At 38.6% G+C, this 26,098-nt stretch overlaps 1 protein-coding gene across 8 annotated transcripts in view; it reads right to left on the reverse strand.

Moving 5' to 3' along the window:
• Positions 1-26,098, reverse strand: part of FGGY (FGGY carbohydrate kinase domain containing) — a 531,195-nt gene that overhangs the window by 258,797 nt on the left and 246,300 nt on the right. For all 8 annotated transcript variants that reach the window (XM_058303505.2, XM_058303502.2, XM_058303499.2 and 5 more), the window contains one exon: positions 4,495-4,623. In XM_058303505.2, the coding sequence (XP_058159488.1) occupies positions 4,495-4,623 (129 nt within the window). The remainder of the gene's footprint in view (positions 1-4,494; positions 4,624-26,098) is intronic.

A 26,098-nucleotide genomic window follows, 5' to 3' on the forward strand; every position in this document is an offset into this window, starting at 1 on the left:
CTGAACTTGAGAGCCATCTGCCATGACCATAGATTCTGTGGGTCTCTGTAGTCCTCAGGAGAACCAGTACCTGAGATTATATCTACTTTGGCTGTCTCTGGGACCCTGCTGAGGTGTGCATAAGCATGACCCCTCCAAAGACCTCCTGGCTCTGTTTTGGAGACTCATAGTAATATGAACTCATTTGTCCTTTCCAAAAAAATAGGAATTGAAGGAAACTTTCTCAACATGATAAAGGTCATATATGAAAAACCCACAGTTAACATTGTACTCAATGGTGAAAGACTAAAAGCTTTCCCGTTGAGATCAGGGATAAGACAAGGATGCCCACCGTCACTACTGTTGTTCAATATAGTGCTAGAGGTTCTAGCTAGAGCAATCATGCAAGAAAAAGAGATAAAAGGCATCCAAATTGGAAAGGAAGAAGTAAAACTTTCACTATTTGCAGATGATATGATTGTAAATCTAGAAAGTCCCGAAACATCTACAACAGAACTACTAGAGCTAATAAATGATTTCAGCAGAGTGTCAGGATACAAGATCAATACGCAAAAATAAGTGGTATTTCTATACACTAATAATGCATAATCTGAGGAAGAAGTCAGGAAAAAATTCCATTTACAGTAGAAACTAAAAGAATCAAATATTTAGGAATAAACTTAACGAAGGACGCAAAGCACTTGTATTCAGAAAACTATAAGGCATTGTTAAAAGAAATAAAAAAAGACCTAAATAATTGGAAGAACATTACATGTTCATGGATTGGAAGACTAAACATAATTAAGATGTCAATTCTACCCAAATTGATGTACAGATTCAAAGCAATCCCAATAAAAATTCTACCAGCATTTTTTAAGCAAATGGAAAATTCAATTATCAAATTTATCTGGAAGGGTAAGAGGCCCCAAATAGCTTTAGAAACATCCTTGGGAAAGTGAAGTTGGAAGACTCTCACTCCCAGACTTTAAATCATATTACCTAGCTATAGTGGTAAAAACAGCATGGTATTGGCATAAAGATAGATACATAAACCAATGGAACTGAATCGATGGTTCAGAAAAAGACCCTCACATCTATGGCCAAGTGATTTTTAACAAGCCTGTCAAGCCCTCCCAAGTGGGGCAGAACAGTTTATTCAACAAATAGTGTTGGGAGAACTGGATATCCATAGCCAAAAGAAAGAAAGAAGACCCCTATCTCACACCTTATCCAAAAAATTAACTCAAAAGGGATCAAAGACCTAAATATAAAAGGAAGTACAATAAAGCTCTTAGAAGAAAATATAGGGAAGCATCTTCAAGATGTGGTGGTAGGTGGTGGATCCTTAAACCTTACACCAAAGCCAAGAGCAACAAAAGAAAACACGGATAAATGGGACCTCCTCAAACTTGAACACTTCTGTGATTCAAAGGACTTCATCAAGAAGGTGAAAGGCAGCCCAGTCAATGGGGGAAAATATTTGGAAACCACTTATCCAATAAGGGTTTGATTTCCATTCTATATAAAGAGATTGTACAAGTCAACAACAAAAGAGCAAGCAATCCAATTTAAAAATGGGCAAAAGATTTAACTACACATTTCTCCAAAGAGAAAACACAAACGGCCAAAAAGCACATGAAAAAATGCTCCATATCACTAGCTCTTATGGAAATGCAAATTAAAACAACAATGAGATATCATCTAACACCACATAGAATGGCCATTATTAAAAAAACAGACAGGAATAAGTGCTGGAGAGGATGTAGAGAAATAGGAACATTTCGTCACTATTGCTGGGAGTGTAAAATGATGCAGCCTCTGTGGAAGACAGTTTGCTGCTTCTTCAGGAAGCTAAATATAGAATTGCCATATGATCCAGCAATGCCTCTCCTAGGAATATATCTAGAAGAACTAAAAACTATGACATGAACAGACATCTGCACACCAATGTTCACAGCGGCGTTATTCGCAATTTCCAAAAGATGGAAACAACCCAAGTACCCATCCACCAATGAATGAATAAACAAAATGTGGTATATACATATGATGAAATACTATGCTACAGTAAGAAAAAATGAAATTGGGACATATGTGATAATATGGATGAGTCTTGATGACATTATACTAAATCAAGTCAGTTAGACACAAAAGGACAACTATTTCATGGTCTCAATATGAACTAAATACAAATAATAAACAGATGGTATTAAAACCTAGAGTATAGGTTATTAGTAGATAAGAGGAGGATTGAGAAGAACTATGGATGCTTAATGTATGTAGAGGTTTTAATTAACTTGACTGTAAAAGTGTGGAGATGGATAGAGTTGATAGTAACAGATTACAGTGATAGCAATTGGTTTATAAATGGGATTGTGGCTGAAAAAGGTAATCTGGGGAAGTAAATGTCAATAGAAAGAAAGCTAAAGAATAATCTAGGGACTGAATAATACAGTGAACCCAGAGGCAGTTGAGAATTGTGGTTAAGGGTACAAATGCAAGAGAGTCCTTCTGTGAGCTAGAGCAGATGTACATCACTATTACAAGGTGATGGGAACATGGAGAAGCATGGGAAAACTACAATTGGTGTGACCTATAGACTGTGGTTGATGGCAATACTATAACATTCTTGCATCAGTGCCAAATCTGTACTGTGTTGATAATGGAGATGTATGGAAAAAGTGTGCCAAATGTATGTTATGGATGATGACTGGTGGTAATAGTCTGATGATACTGTCTCATAATCTGTAACAAATGTTCCACCAGGGTGTGGAGTTATATGGGACATCTACACATATGTATGATTGTTTTCCAAGTTCACAATATCTGTAACAAAAATATATTTTTAAAAAACAGTATGGTTTTGAGGAAAAAATACACCAAATATAAGATATGGACTACAGTTGGTAGTAATATTTTGACAATGCTCTTGCATAGTTTGTAACAAATATTTCACAACAATGCAAAGAGTTGGTGAAAGAGTGATGTATGAGACTTCCATGTGAGTTATATATGTTTATTTTGTAAGTTCACAATCTTTACTATACACTTATTATTTATGCGTGTTCATGTATGAATGATATATTTCAATTAAAAATTTTAAATTAAAAAAATAAATAAATTGGGGAAAAAATAATTTGTTAAGCACCTATAGTTACTATGCACATGGTTCAGTACAGAAGATACAAAAATAATAATATAATGTCCCTCCCCTCAAGGAGCTCATTGTCAAATGGAAAAGACAAGTAGATTAATCAATAATTATAACATAGTGTGATCATTTCTTCAATAAAGGGCAAGTAAAAGAGTTAAAAAAAGAACAATTTAGAGAATTCCTAAATCATTCTGAATAATTCATGGAAGGCAATGCAAAGGAGAAAGCATCTGAGATGAGTCTTTGAGTCAGAGCAGAAGCCAAGTACCTGAAGAAGTGGAGGACCAATCATTCTGGGCAGAGAAACACATGTGCAAAGGCATGGTGATATAAATGCTCACAGTCATAGGAGCATAATCAGATATAAGTATTAGGAAGGTAATTCTTGGCTATAATATGAAATACAAATGGGAATATCCTTCAGAAATTTTTATCATGATCCACAGTAAGAAATTCATTTTCATCAAAACCCATTATACAATATGCACAAACATGAAAAATGGGAACATAAAGTTCACAAAACACTACTTATCGTTATTATGTGAAATGCACACTGATGTTTCCTACTCTGTTCTATTTTATCCTATTCTATTTCATTTTATTCCAAAAATTCAATGGTCATGATCTACTAAGTTGACCCCATGAATTATGAGCAATTGTTTTGTTTTTTTTAAAAAGAAAAAACTACATGAGAAAGGCTACAAAACGTAGCTATAATTAAAGTGAATGAAAACGAAATCTGAACAAAAAAAATACAAAATCAGTGAGGAAGACAGACTCATCACACTTTATTCTAATTTCTTGTTTTATTGTCTACCTCCTCCTCCATTAAAATTCCCATGTGGGAAGAGAACTCTAGTTTACTTTTTGTTTTGTTTTAAATTCACTGATCCGTAGCACCATGTTTTATAAATAAATGAATGAATGCATGAACAACAGGTTTGAGAGTTATTCAGGAGATAAAAACAAGACTATAATCAATCAATTGAATCTAAGATGTAAACTAAATATACTATGAAAATGAATCTATTAGACTGAAAAACAGTACAGTTAAGTACACTGTCATCATATGTACTAGTTAGAAGCTATCTTTTTTGAATTTTCAGTAAATCAAATAACCATTCACACATTTATTCACATTATTTTTCTATTATTCTGTGTGGAGAAATGAACAATTATAAATAAATTCTATTTTTGAGGAAAATTTCTATCATTTTCTCCAAATGCGAAGTTAAAAAGGCTTTTCATTACAATGCCCTGAATAACCAGTCCTTGACCTTTGTTTTAAAAAAGTAAAGGAGTGTCCTGTTGGAATATTCTGTTTGAAGGCAGTATTAGATACAGACTTGGAGTAGGAAGATTACCTAGTCCTCCTGCATGAGCATCCACGAGTGAGGCTGCCACAGCAATCCCAGCAGGAAGGCCAAGGTCTTTGGCAGCCTCTGGTGTGAGTCCATTTCCAAGACAAACTCCAGGAGGCAGAACCTGGTTTCCTGGGTAGACATGAGAAAAAACAAACACCCGTCAAGTTCAAAAACACAAAGGGAAACACAATGTTTTCCTAAGAGAACCATTCTGCTCCATGCCCCTCCTCTTAATTTTCTCCATTTCACAGAGATATAAACCATGCAACCATGCTCACTTGGTGACTTGGGTGTACAGACTTCCTTGGTACCTATGAATCATGCTCTAGGGTGTTTTACAAAGTCAGGAGCTCTAAAGCATTATTCAAACCAGAGAAAGGTGCCATTCACGGGAAACTCCAGAAGGAATCTAAACACACTGGACTCTTGAAGACAAGGTTAAGATGCTCAAACAGTTTTAAATCGGCTTCCTGACACAGCAGCTCTGCTAGCATATGATACACACACATCCACACACACTCCCTGATGAACATGAAGTTAATAAAATCTACTTTTGCAATTGCTTCCTGTCAGAGGATAAAAGAAAAGTTTTGTTCCTTTAATGAATTTTAGAAGTTATCTGGCTGGCAAAGAGAGCCTAGGCTAAACCTTGCAACCTTTTCAGGGCCACTATCTGCACAACGAAAAAATGCAGTATGAACAATGTTCTTTGGATTTGTGCAATGCAGTGACCCTGATATCTCAAGTGACCTTGAATTCCTGCAGTCAGTCAGGCCTTCAGTTAGAATTTATTGATTGTCTTGCTTTGTGTGGGAGCTGTGGGGATACAAAAGACAGTCCTTGCCCCAACCTAGTCAGAGAGATGAGAACAGGGCACATGGCACAACATAAGACAGAACAGAATGACATGTTCCATCTGCTCCCAAGTGTTCAACAAAAACTGAATTGAACTCCTCTCCCCCAAGAAGTCTATACAAGTATTTCTGCACTAGAGGGGAAAAGTAAGGGTTAAACTGCATGTGTGTATGTGTGTGTGCATGAACGCGTGTGTGTGTATGAACATCACTTTGAGCCCCAAGATTCTAAGATTCTGAATGTGTGGTCAGCAATTTGCTCAGTGCTAGGAGTTAACTGTTCCATGAAGCTCCAGAGTTGGGTAGAGGTGCTTCAGGGTTTCTGGGGTTGCGGGTAGAGGATGGAGGGAGAGAGAATGAATGGCTCAACCAACCTCCTCCAATTGCAAACACAGTAACTCTGAAACACCATTTTTAATCCATTTTAAGTAATAGGCTTCTATCTGTAATTGAACTCAAAAAGCGCTTAGCTAAGAAAAGGTAGAGGAAGAAAACCACAACAGTGGCCTCTGGAACTATGCTGTCCAATATGGCAGCCACTAGCCACATGTGGATTTAGCACTTGAAGTGTGGCTAGAGTGAGGAAGAACTAAACTTTTTATTTCATTTTTAACTTAAATTGAAATTTTAAAAAATTCAGTTTGGCTACTAAACATTTAAGTATGTTTAGAACAACCTCGGTATGTGAATCTACTCTTCCAATGGTAATTTTATGAAATCTACATCAAATATTACCAATGAAAATTTAATGGCTGGATTAAGATGTGCTATTAGGTGTAAAATATACAGCAGAGGAGGTGGGGCAAGATGGCGTCTCAGTAAGTACACGTGGTCATCTCTCTTAGGAAGGACTGGCTGTGTGGTTACGGAGTCCTACCGGAGCGGGCTGTTTCGGGAACCTGCAGGGTGGGAGGTGTCTGGACGACGACTTGGCGAGACTGCAGCGGAGTTAGTTGGTGTTTGCTAAGGGTAGAACTGCGGGTTTCTAGCACTGAACTTGGAAGCCGTGGGAGGGTGAATCCCTCCCCCCCTAGGGCTAGGAGCCCCAGCATTTGCTGAGAGCTGCCAGTTATGGGGTGGAGTTTCCAAGCCCCGTGTCCCCCAGGCGTGTGAGGCCCAAGCCTGTATCCCCTGAAACCCACGGCCCACGCTAAATACCCCGAGTCCACATTCTCCCAGGACGCTGTTTCCCAAGCCCAGCACTCCCAGAAATCTAGCATTCCCCTACCCCTCCGGAGGCGCACTAACTCTGGAAGTGGGAGAATTTAGGTGGGAGGGGCAGAGGGGCCAAGGAGTGCAGGTTCAATTTTCTGGATGCCCCCTTTTTATTGAGTTTGGAGGAGATATTAGCTGACTTGGGGAGAGTCTAGGAAAAGAGAAGAGGAAAATCTGGTTGAGAGCCCAATTTACCTAAACGCCCTGGGATAGGAAACTAGGTCTGGGAGACGGTGGAGTCAGAAAATTAACCAGCCCCCTTGTAGCACACCTAAGGAAGAGGGACAGTAGGACATGCTTTACAACTTCCAATAGCATTTTTAGGGGTCCTGGCAAGGGGTGGGTACACTCTCGAGAAATTAAGAGTCATTATCTTCTCAGGTGAGTTGTTTCACCAGGGACCCATTTGAATTTCCTACAGGATCCCTCACCCAGCCTTCCTGCTGCCCTGGGAGAGAAGGAAGCGAAGAAGGGAGAAAGGGGGAAGGTCAGACTCCTAAGCAGTTTATTTAATTGCAAAGAGGATTCTTTGCCTGGGGCCTTGCCTGGGCTTTTCTGTTGGTCTGTTTTCTTGTTTTTTCCTTCCTCATTATCCCCTCCACAGCCATTTTTTTTCTTTTTCTTTTTGCTCCCCTCTCTCTGCTTTTATTTTTCTTCTCTTTCTACTTTTTTTCTCCCTTTTTTTATATTAGTGCTGCAGGCAACATTTCTTCTTTGTTCTGCTTCCTCATCCTCAATTTTCTCTTTTCTGTGTGTACTGATTTTGGCTACCAACCCTATTCCCTTTCCTTTACATCGTTCTCTCCTTCATCATTTATTGTTTCTCTTACATTCCACCTCTCTCTGTTTAACCCCCAATAGTTCTGACTTTTTATCTCTAATATCTCTAATCTCTTTTCTATCATTTATTCACTCTTTATGTTATTGTCCTCTCTTTTCTTTTTCCCTATCTCCTGACCACACTGACCTTTTAATTCATACTATATTCCTCCCCATATTCAGTTTAATATCTCATTATAGGTACTCCACTCTTTTATGGTCATAACTATACACAGCTTCCATGAGTTCTATATACATTATCCTAGATCTCACATGATTCTTCTGCTAACACTCACTATCAATACTACTATTATATTTTTCTTTTCTTACCCCTTTTGCTTTCTCTGGACCTAATATTTTCCTTTGAGGGAACTTAGCCAACAACAAGGAAATAGAATAAGAAGAAAAAAGTGACAAAGAGAAGATATGACTTAACACGCACGCAAAACAACAACTAATTAAACCCCAAGGCTAGAATAAGAAGATAATCAATAGAATAAACCCAACAAGATAAAATGATGACCAGACAGCAACAAAAAACTATACGCCATATGAATAATCAGGAAACCATGGCCCAATACAATGAACAAACTAAAAACCAGGAAGAGAAGTGGAACACCGAACAAGTAATTAAAGCTCTCAAAACATGTATCATGGACCATTCAATGAAGTGAAGGAAGAGATTAAGCATATTAAGAAAACACTTGGAGAGCATATATAAGAAATTATTATCATGCACAAAAAGATCACAGATATGATGGGGATCAATAGCACAATCCAAGAAATCAAAAATACACTCTCGGCAAATAATAGCAGATTTGAAGAGGCAGAGGAAAGAATTAGCGATGTGGAAGACAGTACATCTGAAATCAAACAGATAGTAGAACTGGCCGATAAAAAGATAGGAAAAATTCCAGCAGTGGTTTAGGGACCCGAATGACAATGCAAAATGCAGAAACATATGCATTATAGGCATCCCAGAATGAGGAGAGAAGAGAAAAGGGACAGAAGGAGTTTTGGAGGAAATCATGGCTGAAAACTTGCCAAACCTATTGAGGGAGATGGATATACATGTCCAGGAAGCACAATGCACCCCAAACAGCATAAATCCCAACAGGCCTACCCCAAGACATATACTTGTCAAATTATCCAATGCACAAGACAAAGAGAAAATACTAAAAACAGCAAGAGAAAAGAAAACCATTACATACAAGGGAGGCTCCATAAGATTTAGTGCTGATTTCTCATCTGAAACCATGGAGGCAAGAAGGCAGTGGTATCACATAGTCAAGGTACTAAGAGAAAATAATTTCCAACCAAGAATACTCTATCCAGCAAAGTTAGCATTCAAAAATGATGGAGAGTTCAAAATATTCACAGATAAACAGAAACTAAGAGAGTATGCCAACAAGAAACCTGCCCTTCAATAAATAAAAAAGGGAGTTCTGCAGGAGGAAAGAAACAAACAGGAGACACAGAGTTGGAGGAAAGTGTTAAGAACAACTAAAACTACAAAAGAGGAAAAAATAAAAAAAAAAGACAAACACAAATCAAAAGAAAACATGGCTAATATAAGTAATTCCTTGAAAGCAATAACACTAAATGTCAATGGATTAAACTCACCTGTTAAGAGACACAGATTGGAAAATTGGATAAAGAAATATGACCCATCTATATGTTGTCTAAAAGAAACTCATCTTAGATCCAGGGATTCAAGGAGGTTGAAAGTGAATGGTTAGAAAATAATCTTACAAGCAAACCTTAACCAAAAAAGGGCAGGAGTAGCTATATTAATATCAGACAAAATAGACTTTAAATGCAAAACAAATATGAGAGACAAAGATGGACAGTACATATTAGTGAAAGGGATAATCTTTCAAGAAGAATGAACAATCATAAACATTTATGCTTCTAACAAGGGTGCCTCCAAATACATGAGGCAAACACAGGAAAAATTAAGTGAAAGAATAGATGCTGCTACAATTATATTAGGGGACTTTAATACAGCACTATCAACTTTAGACACTATCAACATCTCAAAAGAGAATCAATAAAGAAACAAAAACTTTGAGCAGTATATTAGAGGAGCTGGACCTAATAGACATATACAGAACATTACACCCAAATACAGCATGATATACATTTTTCTCAAGTGCACATGGATCATTCTCCAAGACAGACCATATGCTAGGCCACAAAGAAAGGCTCAATGAATTCAGAAAGATCAAAATTATTCAAAATAATTTCTCTGACCACAGTGGAGTGAAGCTGGAAATCTGCAAGGGCCAGAGGCCCAGATTTCACACCAAGATATGGAAATTAAAAAGCACACTCTTAGAAAAACAGTGGGTCAGGAGGATCTCAAAAGAAATTAAATTAATAACTACCTTGAAACTAAATGAAAATGATAACACAACATACCAAAACTTATGGGATGCAGCAAAAGCAGTACTGAGAGGGAAATTTATAGCCATAAATACATACATCAAAAAAGAAGAGCAAAAATTGAAGAACTAACTGCACACTTGGAGGAATTAGTAAAAAAACAACAAAATAACCCCACAGGAAAAAGAAAGAAAGAAATAACAAAGATAAGAGCAGAACTAAACAAAATAGAAAATAAGAAAGCACTTGAAAATATAAGCAAAACCAAGAGCTGGTTCTTTGAGAAGATCAGTAAAATTGACAAACCCTTAGCTAGACTAACAAAGAGAAAAAGAGAGAAGATGCAGATATACATAATAAGAAATAAGAAAGGAAATATCACCACTGACCACAGAAATAAAGACAATCATAAGAGGATACTTTGAAAAACTATATTCTGACAAGATGGACAATTTAGAGGAAATGGACAAATTCCTAGAAACACATAAGCAACCTCTATTGACGAAAGAAGAAACTGATGATCTCAACAAACCAATCACAAGTAAAGAGAGAGAATCAGTCATTAAAAACCTTCCAACTAATAAGAACCCTGGGCCAGATGGCTTCATAGGTGAATTCTACAAAAGATTCTGGAAAGAACTAATGCCAATTTTTCTGAAACTCTTCCAAAAAATTGAAACAAAAGGAACATTGCCTAACTCATTCTATGATGCCAACATTACCCTAGAACCAAAGCGAAACAAAGACACCACAAGAAAGGAAAATTACAGACCAATTTATCTAATGAACCTAGATGCAAAAATCCTCAACAAAATACTTGCTAATCATATTCAACAACACATTAAATGAATTATACACCATGACCAAGTGGGATTCATTCTGGATATGCAAGGATGGTTCAACGTAAGAAAATCAATCAATGTAATACACCATATAAATAGATTGAAGAAAAAAATCACATGATTATATCTATAGATACAGAAAAAGCATTTGACAAAATACAGCACACTTTCCTGATAAAAACACTCCAAAAGATCAGAATACAAGGAAATTTTCTGAACATGGTAAAGAGTATATATGAAAAACTCACAACCAACATCATTTACAATGGTGAAATCCTAAAATCTTTCCCTCTAAGATCAGGAACAAGACAAGGATGCCCACTATCACCCCTTCTATTTAACATTGTCTTAGAAGTATTTGCTCAAGCACTGAGGCAAGAACCAGATATAAAAGGCATTCAAATTGGAAAGGAAGAAGTCAAAATTTCATTATTTGCAGATGACATGATCCTATACATAGAAAACCCTGAGAAGTCTACAAGAAAACTTCTAGAACTCATAAATGAGTTCTGTACAGTAGCAGGTTATAAGATCAATGTGCAAAAATCAGTAGCATTTCTGTACACCAATAATGAACAAGCTCAGGAGGAAATCAAGGAACAAATACCATTTACAACAGTAAATTAAAAAATCAAATACCTAGGAATAAATTTAACCAAAGATGTAAAAGACTTATACACAGAAAACTACACAACACTGTTCAAGGAAATCAAAGATGACTTAAATAAATGGAAGAATAATCCCTGTTCATGGATAGGAAGACTAAATATTATTAAGATGTCTATCCTACCAAAACTGATCTACACATTCAATGCAATCCCAATAAAAATCAACACAGCATTCTTTAAGGGACTAGAAAAACTAGCTATGAAATTTATTTGGAAAGGAAAGAGGCCCCGAATAGCCAAAGACATATTGAAAAAGAAAAATGAAATTGGAGGAATCACACTACCTGACTTGAAAACATACTACAAAGCTATAGTAGTGAAAACAGCATGATATTGGCACAAGGATAGGCACACTGACCAATGGAACCAAATTGAGAATTCTGATATAGATCCTCATATATACAGTCATATAATATTCGAAAAGGCCACCAAACCCTCTCAACTGGGAGAGAACGGCCTCTTCAACAAATGGTGCCTGGAGAACTGGATATCCATATATAAAAGAATGAAGCAGGATTATCAACTCACACCTTAGACAAAAATCAACTCAAGATGGATCAAAGACCTAAATATAAGAGCTAAGACCATAAAGACTTTGGAAAGCAATGTTGGGAAGCATCTACAGGACTTCGTAGTAGGAAATGGCTTCATGAACTTTACACCCAAAGCACAAGCAGCAAAAAAACAAATAGATAAACGGGACTTCCTCAAAATTAAAGCCTTCTGCACCTCAAAGGAGTTTGTCAAGAAAGTGAAAAGAGAACCTACAGAATGGGAGAAAATATTTGGTAACCATATATCTGATAGGAGACTTATATCTTGCATATATAAAGAACGCCTATATCTTGAAAATAAAAACAACCCATTTAGAAAAATGGGAAAAAGATTTAAACAGACACTTCTCCAAAGAAGAAATACAAATGGCTAAAAAGCACATAAAAAAATGCTCCAAATCTCTAGCTATCAGGGAAATGTAAATCAAAACTATAATGAGATACCATCTTACTCCCGTAAGATTGGCAGCTATGAAAAAAACAGAAGACTACCTGTGCTGGAGAGGATATGGAGGAATGGAAACACTCATCCCCTGCTGATGGGAATGCAGAAGGATCCAGTCGTTCTGGAGGACAGTTTGGTGGTTCCTCAAAAAACTAGCAATAGATTTGCCATATGACCCAGTAGTTCCATTGCTGGGTATATACCCAGTAGAACTGAAAACAAGGACACAAACCGATATATGCACACCAATGTTCATAGCAGCATTGTTCACTATTGCCAAAATTGGAATCAACCCAAATGCCCATCAACAGATGAATGGATAAATAAAATGTGGTATATACGTACAATGGAATACTACTCAGCTATAAGAACAAATATAGTACAAACACATGTGATAACATGGATGAATCTTGAGAACCTTATGTTGAGTGAAGCAACCCAGGCATTGAAGGACAAATACTACATGACCTCGATGATATGAAACAATGAAAGCAAGCTGCTTCAGAGAGCTAGAGACTGGATGATAGCCTTAAAGGAATTGGGGGTTAGAGGAAGGTTACAAGCTGACACTTACCTGGGTGAAATCTATGATAAGCTGGAGGTAAGTATTTGTACAAGGAAGGGATAAAATGGGGGCACAGGGATACTTTTGGTTGAGGCTTTGTGGGCTTGAGGTGGGCTAAGGAGGGGAGGATAGGTAATATGGCCCAAGAAATTGGGGGGAGGGTGGGGAAACATATGAACATAGGAGATTGTCAGGTATGTGGTTGAGAGTATAATACTGAAAAAACTTTTTCAAAAATATAATAGGGAAAGCCACCTGTTTAAGATGCTAAAAGGGGAGAATCTGACACAGGACAGGCTTCTAGGGAGTATGTGAGTGCTCATTTTGTTACAGTGGGTTATATCATTGCATGGAGACCCATACAATGAGAGTGAAGGTATACCCACATCCTGGGGAGGACTGATGTTCTCAAATAAAGGGAGTTGTATCTCTCGAGAGAAATGGTGGCTCCCAATGCATTAGGGCAGGGCAGTCGAGCATGTCAAGCCCTCAGCATTCTTGCAAGTATCTCTTAACATGGCCCTTCAAGCAATGAAGAGTGATTGTCGCTGTGGGCTCTGAGGGGAGGGTGAAAGAGGTATTGAATAGGTGGAATCAGTGTATCTGTGGGGTAATGGATGTGTTCCACAAGATTATGCAAGAATGGATATAGGACATGTTAAATCACACCAAAAATGTATAGAGGCCTATAGGCTAAAATGTAAATCATAATGTAAAACATAAGATAGCCAAAAATTTAGAAAATTGTGTAGTCTAAAATATAAACCATAATATAAACCCAAGTGTAACCTTGTTTGAAAGCTACTGTTTCAATATCTGTACATCAGTTGCAGTAAATATAGTATGAACATGTAAAAAGATTATTGCATGGGAAGGGACAAAGTGTGTGATGTTGAATATGTGGGAGTACTGTATGTTGTATATATGAATTACTGTGGTCCAAAACTTTTGTGAAAACAAGCTTATTAATTAGAAAAAAAAAAAAGAAAAGGAAAGGACGTACATTGAGGAAGAGATGGAAGAAGTTGCCTTGCCAATGTGCATACAGGGCAACACTTATTGCAGTGAAGGAAGGCAAAACATCAAAAACAAAGCTTTTGCATTTTTAAATTTTTGATACTCCAATTTATTTTTACTTTAATTTTTCTAAATTAGTATGTATTCTATATCTAACCTTTAAACCCATCACTATATTCCATTTTACTATTAATGGAGCCTGGCAATATACTGGGCTTCATTTTCAGGGAGGTTTTGGGCCACAGAGGGGTTCGATGGTGGCAGGGGAGGAATACTGGTGTGGGGGTTTATTGGTGGGGAGTACATGATTGGGAGAGAGTTCTCCAGGGCATATGTGCAGGGTGCATAAAAATGTTTGGATATTTTCATAGTGGTTACAATTGGGAACGACAGCTGAGGGAATGCTGAGTTCCTGGCCAGGGGAGCTCTGTCCCATTCCCTAACGGAACAGCAACAATCCCCCGAGTACAATGGCTAAGACGAATAAGGAAGGATGGTCCAACAATGAGCCCTTGACGCTAATGACTATGCTTGTGAGCCTGTGTGCCTGAAATAAGAACTAGGCCTAGAGCTGCAGGGTGCCTGAGTTACCTCCTGGGAGCCTCTGTGTTGCTCAAATGTGGCCAGTCTCGAAGCCAAACTCAGCATGTAAATACATTGCCTTCCCCCCAGCGTGGGACTTAACTCCCGGGGATGAGCCTTCCTGGCACCGAGGGATTACTACCAAGCACCAGCTGATGATGTAACTAGAAAAAGAACTTGAATAAAAGGGTCGACTCAGACCAGCAGAATATCTCAGCCTACATGTAATATCAGGAGTTAAAAATGCTTTTTGACCTTGAATAAAAGGGGGAAATGGAAAGGATAAATAAGTTTATATGCCTATGAGTCTCCAAAAAAGAGCTGGGAGGTCATCAGAGGGGTTGCCCTTATGCACACCTCAGCAGAGTCCCAGAGACAGCTAAAGTAGATACAACTCCAGGCATTGGTTCTTGTGAGAGCTACAGAGACCCATAGGTCCTATGGTCATGGCAGATGTAGTTCAGTGCCATGTCAGTTGGCCCTGCTTTGGAGTTTGTGCTCCTGAGTATGATGGAGTTGGACTCAGATGAGATCTTTGTTCACAAGCCTCTCCTGTCACTTTTACCAGACCTGTGGTTGGCGCTGGGGTTTAGTGTATACTCAGGGGACCTGAATCTCTGGACTGTCCATGTGATAAGCCAGGCCCTGAGCCTCAACAGACTTGTAACTCCTATCCCCTGGTTTATTGGACTTACCCCAGCTGGCTAACAGGGAGGTGAAGAAGGTCAATCACCACACCAGGGATCCAAAAGTGCCTAAAACTACAAAGAGGAGAACTGCATCCATCATCAAAGTGGAATCTAAACACCCTCTTGATACAGAGGTAGAGTGGACATAGCCATCCCAGGGTCCACAGAATGGAGAAGTGAAGTATGGATTGCAGTGGACTTGCTGATCATCTATTCTGGAATTGTTGTGATTAGTGATGGAAGTAAATGTGGCATTGAGAAAGTGGCCATGATGGCTGCTGGGGGTAGGGAGTGGGAAGAAGAGATGTGATGTGGGGGCATTTTCAGGACTTGGAGTTGTCCTGGGTGGTACTGCGGGTACAGTTACTAAGCATTGTGTGCCCTCCCATGGCCCACTGGTGGACTGGGGGAGAGTGTAAACTTAAATGTGGACCATTGACCATGTGGTACAGCAGTGCTCAGAGATATGTTCACCAAGTACAGTGAGTGTCCCATGATGTTGGAGAAGGTTCTTGTTGTGCGAGGAGTGGGGTGAGGGGGGTGGGGGTTATGTGGGGACCTCATATTTTTTTAATGTAACATTAAAAAATAAAGACCCCCCCCAAAAAATAAAATATACACCAGATGTCAAAGATTTAATACACAGAGAAACTAATATGTCCTTAAATAATCTTTATGTTGATTATACATTGAAATGATATTTTGGAAATCTTCTATTAAATAAAATATATTAAAATTAATTCCATCTATTTCTTTTTACTTTTTTAATGTGGCAACTGGGAAATTTAAAGTGATATATGTGGTTCATGGTCTTTTTATTGGACAGCACTGTTCTAGAAGACAAGGTAAAGATGCTCAAATGATGGGGTAGAGTACAAGGAGAACCTCTAGTCTGTACTGAATACCCAGACTAGCAGACACCTGGAGGAGTACAGGGTTTTTGGCTCTGGATGGCATCTTAATTATTTCACATGTCTAGTATTTAGCACATAGTAGACATCATTCTCATTTATTGAGCAATTTTTCTCAGTGCCAGGGATTGAAAATGCTACATACAATGCATTTTCCCATCTAGTCCTCTGAGGACTATATTATTACAGTCCCCATTGTACAGATGAATGGGGAAATTGAGGTTTACAGAGGAAAAGCAAATCCTCCTCACAGCTCAAGCACTGGAGTGCAAGCCATGGATTCCACTCTGACTCATAGCAAAACGTGTGCTCTTATTCATTATATTACCCTTCATAGCAGACACTTAAAAAGTTTTTGAAGGAATTAAAAGAAACATTTTTTGAACAAGTATGTGTTCAAAAAGTACCATTTGGAAATCTAGCTGACTAAATTCAAATTAAAAAAAAAAGTTAACTTTCATAGGAAGATCAAAATAAGACTCTGTTCCACGTTCATCCTCAATCTTCACAAACATAAAAAGGGTGTAACTGAAAAAAAAAGGCTCAGGACCGGAGGAGGATCAGCAGGGTGGGGTACTCTTCCACGTCTTCTGTACAGTACTTCAGAAAGAAACCTAGCTGGTGAGAGCAACTTAATTTGATTCTATGTCCTCTGGGCTTGGAGCATCCCATTGCAGATCACTATGAAGCAGAGAAAGAGAAGAGTCCAGGTTTGCATTTCAAGCCATGTGCTGTGGGACCACAGGTAGATTTCTCAGCAGAAAATGTCTTCAGCAAGGACAAAAGAGAAAGAGAGAAGGGGCGCCTGAGAGAACTGCAAGAGCGGAGTAAACTTGAACATAAACAGCGGTGGGAATTGGCAGGAATAGGAAAGGTACAGCCAGAGAGGCTGGAGAAGGAGGCCGGGACATAATAGACAGGGTCTTACAGTCCTTATTAAGGTGATGGAACTTTATCACGAAGAACTCTGTAAGCTATCGAAGGAGAATTAAACAGCGATTAAGGTGATTAGATTAGTGTGGGTTTTTTTAAAGGTCACATTTGTGCCTGCTCTGGAAAGATGAATGAGAGATTGCTGGTTTTAGTTCTAGACGGCTTCAGAGAAAGAGAGCAAATAGCAGGTTTGCCGTCAGGAAGCCCTGAGGGACACAGTGTTGGAGGTGTTAGTTCTGTTTGGCTGCAAAAAGGGTACAAACAAAGAACTGAGGCAGGAGGGCCAGAGAGATGTAAGGAGCTCTGACTATAGCAATGAGTATCTGCCAAATGATGACTCTGAGTACTCAGATTTGCTTTTTTGTATTTTTTCAAAAGGTAAATCCGAAGTGTGAAGAAAGGTTAGGATGAGAAATAGAGTTTATCTTTTTAAAAAATCAAGTCAATTGAAAAATGCAGGCTGTAAAACATTATGTAGAGTATGATTTTGTTTTGAGAACAACAAAGAAGGTAGATCAACTATTTGTAAAAATACATTCCTAAAGGGGAAAAAAATCACAGAGAATAGGTTTTCTCTGGATAGAGATATTATGGGTGATTTTTGGTTTGTTTGTTTTTTTACTCAGTGCTAATTGTTCTAACTTTAAGTTACATTTCTTGTTTTTGTTGTTGTTTTGTTTTGTTTTGCCTTAAACCTGGTCAGGGTAAATAAATGAAGGTGCATTTATTCAAGAGAATCCCACATAGCCTTTTAAAGGAATGAGGCAGAATTACACGTATGGATGTGGAAGGAAGTCCAAGATAAAGTAAGCTAAGTAAGTGAAAACAGCCAAGATGTAGCATAGTATTCAGGGGATGATAGCACTTGTGATTTTTTTCAAAGATACAAAAGTGCACACACTTCAACTTCCAGAAAAATCCTAGAAAAATACACCAAATATTGTCATAGTAGTGTTTGGTTCAATTCAGGGAAATCTGTGCAATCTGTGCTTCTTTAATCCACGATCTTATATTTCTTTTGTGATTAAAACAAACTAGCTTAAGTTAAAATAAAAACTAAATTAAGGACAATAATGGACACATTTTCCAAACCCTGCTCCTTAGTCTGAAGGCAGGAAAGAGGTCCAAGAACAGTTCACATGTATTCCTGACCTTGTTGAATACCCTCTCCTTGGGGTATAAAAAAGCCATTGCCCTGAGGGCTTTGGGATCCTGTCTTCTTTATTCCCATTCAGATGGGCAGAATTCGTCTGAGTGGTCAAAAGCTGGAGCCTACAATTATCTGGTGGTTGCAGTCCCTCCACAGAGGCAGGGGCTACTATTACAGCAAATCTTCCCCTACTAGTTTTTCAATTATCTATGACTAATGAGCACTTTGGGAACAGTTTCAGACACACATATAATCCTCTTTCCTGATGTCAGCAGCAGAAATTAATGACTCCATGGATTGTTGGGAGACAGAAAATGCATTATAATGGTCAACAGAACTGTTACCCTCTTCAGCAAGGGGGAGGAGTGGGTGGGGACTGCATTAACTGGAAGCTTCAGTGCTCTTTTCTGTTCCTACAGTGAGATGTAATCCAGGAGGAGTGTTGACTTGAACTCCATAGAAATGTCAGACAGAGGTTTAGGTGTGGATTGCAGGCTACCCTGGCTCCTCTATGCTGAGCACTGGGGTACCAGTCCCTGCTCAGTTTTGTCAAGAACAACCGGCAAACCAGATTGGCTGGGTCAGTGCTAAGCAACACTGCGTCCTGTCAGGAGAATTCGCCCTGAGTCCAAATTCAATCTGGTTTAGTGGTGGGGAAACAAAAACAAGAGCATACAACTCTCAAACGACAGGCTGGAGTTATTTTTTAAAAGTTTGTGGTTGCTGATATAAGTTCGGTTTTTTATACAGGCCTACCAAGTTTGGGGTGGTTTCAAAGTCTGTTAGGAACTGATTCAATTCCCGTGGATTTCCAAAGTTTGGTGAAGCAGGACCCCTCAATAAACAAAACACTACGCTATCCATGTGCTATGGCTGCCAGTAGACTTAATTTTAAAATTAAGTACTGATACATAATTTTAAAAGAACTGATAGGGACCTCCTGGCCAGGGTCTTGGTGGGCTTTTCAGGTGTAAACAGCTTTGCTTCGGAGCAGCTGCCTTCCCTCAGGGGGCTTCTGGCCAGGGTCTCCTAGCTAAGTTCTGACCCGCAGCTTTCCCTCATTTCTTATACTAACCTGCCTCAACACACCCTCAAAAGAAGCCTCAGATAGCTCCAAAGAGAAAGCCCTCCCCAATGGAGGGCAGCAAATAGCTGAGATTCCTTCTTAATCTGGGGAAGGCGAAGGAAGGAAGGCCTTAAAAAGGCCCACCCAGGGCCCCGCTTTCTGCATGTCTTGCCTAGAGCATGCCCACTTGCACCCAAGTCCTATTAGGTGAGTACTATCTCTTTTCTTGTTTCTTAATAAACTCTTTACTCCCTTGCCTAAAAAGTAAACAAACAAAAATAAACAAAAATAAACAAAAAAAACCTGATAGGATTAGAGGCTTAACCCATGCCTGGCACTTAAATTCCCTTATAGAGATCTTAGTTCACCTGGGAAGGTTAGGATAAGGGGTTTTCTGGACCTGAAACCACCACTGAGACAAGATACTGACCAAAAAACAGTCCAGTAATTCAAGTTCCTAAATCAGAATCACAAACATCCAGATAATTCATTCACTCTGAAAAATCAATGAAAAACTGAACCTGGCATGTTCTCGTACCTGTTCAAAGAAATCTTCTAAAACATTAATTTATTCATTTCCATTCCTTTGCCTATAGGCAAAAAAACTTCATTTTAACTGGAATTTTAATTCTATATTGAAGTACTGGTTAAATGTAAAACTTTCTGATGATATTACCTTCATTCATTATTCATTAAATGTTTACTGGGTACCTTCTATGTGCCAGGCATGTCTTAAGGCTGAAAAATGCATTGGGGAACAAGACAGATAAAGTCCCTGGTCCCCACCAGCCTTACTTTCTAGTAGACACTATTCGCATTCAACATCTCTCCTGAATTGATTATATCATTGTAGCTCCCCTTTAGTGTGGATTATATTACATATATTCTTATATCCTTAGTTGGTATAATGACCTACACTAGGTGTTTAATATATGTCATCTATTTTAACTACAATTTTGAATGGCTTTTATGTTGTCTTTTAATTGCTTTTGTCCCTGCTTTTCTCTATCCCTTTCCTCCACTAGTCAGAGAATAGCTCAAAACCTGTACTTTATTTAGGTATGCACTTTTCCCCCTCACCTCCAGCACCCAGCAGCATCTAGTGCATAATAAGTTCTCAGTGATATTTATTTAGTTGAACTTATATATTTAAAAAAATAAATAAATAAAGAGTAGACTATAAGACACAGAGCAATCACCGTAGGCAAAAAGATTAGCCCACCCTACCCCTACACACACACATAGACACACACTCACTTCATAGGTGAATATTAGTTGGGAGAGTAAGGAGAAGAGAACAGAATCAGTTTAACTCTTGAATGGAGCAGAGAAGGAATGCGCTTTCTAAAATAAGCCCACCAGTAACATACTCTTGTGTCTCTAAATCGAGACAATCAGAATGTATCAAGAACTCAGGGCAGGGAAGCAGATGTGGCTCAAGCAGTTGAGCTCCTGCCTCCCACATGGGAGGTTCTAAGTTCGGTTCCAAGTGCCTCCTAAAAAACAAAAACAAACAACAAGCAAAACAAATGAGAAAAACCAACTCAGGGAAGCCACTGTGGCTCAGTGGTCCCCAGTTTAATTCCTGGCCCCTGGTACCACAAAAAGAAAAAGAAAAAAAAAGAAAAGAAAAAAGAACCAGGGGGCAAGCCTAGCCATGTGTCTAGAAAATGGTTAACCCAAGGGACCCAAGGGACCCAAGCCTCTCATCAGTCACATCAGATGTTGTGGTGGCAAAACATTTTAGATACCACCTTTGGGTAGAATAGAGGCTCTCAAATTCTCCTTGCCCAGTCAAGTCTGATTCAAGATACGGAGGAGGGGGAATTTACACGTGAAAAGCCACAGGCCCAATAGCTGAGTGAGTCTAGGGAAAGCAGAGTAGACATCAGGCCAAGGGGTTTGGCCTTGATCTCATAAGCAATTGGTAACTACTATAGACCAGTGAGCAAATAAGTGGCATATGCAACTTGCATTTTAGCAAGGTAAATATCATAATAGGAGCAGTGCCCATTTATTGAAACTTACTGGTGTTCAGGCACTGTTTTTGGCACTTTTCAGTTTCTATCACCTTCAAGTCTACCAACAACTCTTTAAGGCTGGTATTAGAATCAGAGTGTTCAGCTGCAGAAACAAAAGCAGAGAAAGGTTACATAACTTGTTCCAAGTCAACTATTTGGTAAGGGGCATGGTCAGAATCTCCACCCAGGATTCTCTGACTCCAAAATCTGGGATCCTCCCACTGTACTATAGAAATTAGAGGGGGCAGATATTGAAAGCAAGAATGATTTCAAGATGGCACTGACTGTCATGGATAGGAGAAGGAAGGCAGCTTTATCTGCAGAAAGATCCCCTGTGGGTCATGTCCAAGAACAAAACTGCAACACCCATGGAATCCCAGCATGCTGAATCTTCTAGCAACTTCCTCTCCACTCCTTGACAGATTCCAAAAACAGAGTTATTAGACTTTAAGTAGTATTACAGACTATCAACTTCAATGTATTCATTCTACAGCAGAGAAAACTGAACCCAGAGAGGGAAGTGGCTTCCCTGGATCATCCAGCTATAGTAGCAGAGATGAGACTGGATCTGCAGAAAGGCTTCCTCCACTTCTCCACACTCTCTGCTGTGGCAGTGCCTTCCTGCTCCATCCCCTCAAGTGGAGCAGGAAGCTCACCTAAGCCAGAGCTACCTGTCACAGGGAGACTGGGAGAACTGGCAAAAATCCAGTGGATTCCAGCAGTGTGGGAGGCTGATTCTGAAGTACTCAGACCATAAACTGCAGTCTTTTTAGTTTGAAATCATCTGCTTTGACATCCACAGTGACCTAATTCTCCACATAATTACCAATGCCCTATTTTGTTCTCACTTAGCCTAAGGCCACCTCCAAAAAGGCTTTCCTGGGTAGATCACAATGAATCACTCTCTCCTCTAAAATTCCACAGCATGTTCCTCAGAATTACATCATTGTATCGTACCTTAAGGCTTTTCCTCTTTTCTCATTTAGAGTATATCCACCTTGAGGGCAGAGTGCTTTCCATAGATTTATTCATAGGAAGCAGGAGTTAGAATAATACTTGGGAGTTCAGGTTCAGAAGTGGGACAGACTTGGACAGAGATCCTGGTTTTACAATTCACAAGGCCTGTGACCTTGGGCAAGTGATTAAATTTCCCTACTACACTATCCTCACTTGTAAAAGGCTATAATGATGCTGTTTTTCTCCAAGAATTGTTGTGAAAATCAAATGAGATAATGCAGGTAAGCACCTAGCATGCCGCCTGGCTCATGGCAAATGCTCAATAAATGTGAGATATTGTGATGGTTACTATGACTCCATCTGTCTTCCTGGTGCATTAAACACTGCATGGTTCCTCAGTCCATTCTGGCTAAAGTTCATAAGCTAGAGAAGAGATCCTTGAAGTTACAGTATGTGGAGATATATGCTTTCGGGGTTATGAGAGCAAACCACAGAAACTGTGGAAGCTGTTAAAATATTCACAGTAATGGAATTCAGTTTTCCAGCACAAAAATTGTCTCTCCCTGTGGTCATGTCCCCACAGCATGTCTCCAAAGTGAAATATTTTTAAAGTGCAGAAGGTGTTCTCTTTGGAGCTATTTTAAGGTCCAAATACTTGTTTCAAACAGAAAAATTATTTTGTCAGAAGAGCATATGACTGTAAAAATGATCAATGCATTCAAAACCTGTGCACAGTTCCTCCATAGAGACTTCCCCACTTCTGGGGAAAGAACATTAAATGTGGGAAATACATGAAAATATTTTAGCTATCACTGTGCTAAAGATGTTGCAAGATTCAAAGCAATGGTTTCTAGACTTCTTTTTTTCACAGTCCAGTAAAAAATCACATAAAAAAGTGAGGACTGAAATAGGCGTCTCAAATTTTTATTTATACTAATTCATTAAAGACAAAACTCTGTCTACAGTTAGCATCATATGACAGAACATTTTAACACTAAAAAGGTAGGAAAGAGAGGATCTCAAAATGAAGGATATTCTTTTAAATTAAATACACTTAGTTTTAGGACCTAATTTTCTCATTCCATCATACACAAGTGAACACTTTGTTAGGGGCTAAGGCTACTCTCTAGTCTAGACTTATGTCTGCAAACTGTTGGTTTACAAAATGATAATAGCCTCTTAACAATGGATGGGTGTATAGGATGTGAAACAGCATGCTCTAACATGAAAAAGTCAGTCTGGAGTTCCGGTGTTAACTGTACAAAAGCCAAACATCTGGCGATTTGAAGACATCTGGGGCTTTTCCATCATGGAAACCAAAGATGATTCAGGTAATTGACAGAATTTTTCACTTCCCAGCCAGATGTCTTACTTTCTAATAAATGAAGCCAATCTTGTACTTTCATGTGCAAATAAGCTAGACATAAATTCAACCCTGCAGGGCAGAATTAATTACTGCTAAGTTATACATTATTTCTTTTATCTTTCTAACTATTTTACCTTTGAAAAAGGTTTTCCGCACTTATTTTGAAGAGCATATATTTAATCTCAGAAATGCTCTGCCTTTTTAAATGTTTATTTCTTTTCTATTTTACAAAGAAGGAGTATGGTTTAATGAAAAGACTGTTGTCTGGGGAGTCAGAATGGCATGGGTTCTTATTCTGTGCACTACTCACCACCTCACCATTCCACCCTCCTCCAACTTTTAAGGGCCTCCAGAAAGTTACTTAAATTCTCTGAATTCATTTTCTTCATTAATGCAAATCATTAAATCCATCTATCAGGCTCTTTGTGAGGATTTGAGATCATTCATCCCTACAACAGCTTTGGGCGTCTACTCTGTGCCTGGTACTGCAAGACAATGGAGAACCACAACACCTGTCCTGCAGGGGCTCTGCTGAGAACACGAGGCAAGAACCCAATAGGCAGGTGATGGAAGAGTTGCAGTACTATGCTGAAATGACAAACGTACTGTCCAACAAAGGTAATGTCTTTTTTTGGGATTTTTAACAAAATCTTGAATATTGTATTTTATAAACTTGATAGTCTCTTTTCCAAAATTTTGAAAGACGGACTATCAAGTTTGTAAAATGAAGAATCTGTCTGAAACCTTTGCTTTTATCCTGCTTTCAAGCATATGCTGGAGTTTGTTCTGATGATGTTTTGTTTAAAGAATTCACATGGTTATCAATGACCCTCCATGTTCTATGCAGTTGTCCTGACAACACATTTTCTAAAGGGAATATGGGAGGTAGACAACGATGTGTTTTTCAGTCAGGGATAGTAGGCAAAACTCTAAAGTACGGAGACAATATTCAAAAGACCAGGGTCTTTGTAAATGAGATCCTTTAAAGGAGAATTTTTAAAAAGTGTTAAATGAATGAATGAATGAGAAGGGACTGTATAGAGAATTCAACTGGGCAAGGAGAGGATGCTAAGCAGAATGCACGTGCAGGTTAATCACAGTTGTCTTTCAAAAAAAGACTGCAGGTAAAAATTGCACATAAAGACAAAAGAAATAAATTTATGGTTATTTACTTATCCTAATTAGATATTAGGCTCTTTTCCTTTCCTATATTTTACCAAATCCCAGAAACATCTTAAATGTATTGAAGAAATGGAATGAGGCTAAGGTTTTTAAACTTTTTTTCCCAGGGGCCAGGGCTTTTCTCCAAATGGAAATTTTACAGGATTCTAGTATACAAATCTGTTCTGAAAGGAAATATGCAGAGGCGCTAGATTTCTTAGCCCCAATACCCGAGACATATCCAGATTTTGAGGGCAGAGGAACAGAGGCTAAGATCTAGAACTTAATTTATAGTGAACTTCAATCTGGAGGCATTAAAGAAGGAAGAGGTGGTAATTTGGAACTCTAAAACAGAGCCCTCTGCTCTTAGGCTTCTACCATAATACAAAGGCTGAAGAAGCAGAAAGTATCTGCTTTTTAAAAACAAAGACAATGACCTTACTCCTGGGTAAAGGAGGACTTGGGCACTGCAATACCCAAGGGGTGGAGTGGAATTTGCCAGGTTGCATTTAGCTAAAATGTTGGAGTAAAATCCCTGAAACCCTCACTCACATGGGAATTTAGCAGGGCAAGAATCCAAAAATGATGCCTTAACTTAATATCATTTAAAGTTCCCATCTAGGTCTCCCAAAGGAGAGGTGGTTTCCCATAGATTTTTAGGGAAAATACCCAAATGATGAGAAGAAGGAAGTTTCAAGCTTTAGAAGTGAACAAAATATAATTTCCCCATTCTGGGAGACTAAACAGACTTTAGGCAAAATATTAAGGAAGGTAGGCTCAATGTCCAAAGTGTCACTAACCATCCTGTCCTTTTACTGGTCACAGGAATGGCTACCAGAGGAAGTACTGAAGGCAGAGGCAGATAGTCGGAGTTTCAATCAGCTGGGAGGAGAAACATAAGAATTGTGCAGGGACCAGCATTTTGGAGTTGTTTCCAGAGAAAGCCTTTTGGGGCTATACACCCTCTGGAAGGTAATCAAGGGTGAATAGTAAAGTTCACCAGGCCCTAGCTTGTATGATCAGAATTGACATTTTTAAAAACAAAAATAGAGATCATGAAACTATTTTAGACTGGTTTTTCTTCTGTTTACAAAGATAATGCAACTTCATTAAAGACATTTTTCAAACAATGCAGAAAGGTAGAAATCGTTCCTCTAATGCCCCTCCTCTCAGAGAGAACTATTACCAAAATATTAGAAACTATCATTCCAAAACAATGGGATACACATGTATTTAATCTTGCCTAAAAGGGATAATGCATTTACACTATTTTATAGACTGCCTTTTAACTCACTGTTACATCATAGGGATCCTTCCATACCAAGTACACTACATGCTTTTTTGAAAATGTTATCATATTCTATAACTTGGATGTGCTATTTTATATAACCAACTCCTTATTTC

Source organism: Dasypus novemcinctus, chromosome 9 (genome assembly GCF_030445035.2).
Source record: "Dasypus novemcinctus isolate mDasNov1 chromosome 9, mDasNov1.1.hap2, whole genome shotgun sequence".
Lineage (NCBI taxonomy): Eukaryota > Metazoa > Chordata > Mammalia > Cingulata > Dasypodidae > Dasypus > Dasypus novemcinctus.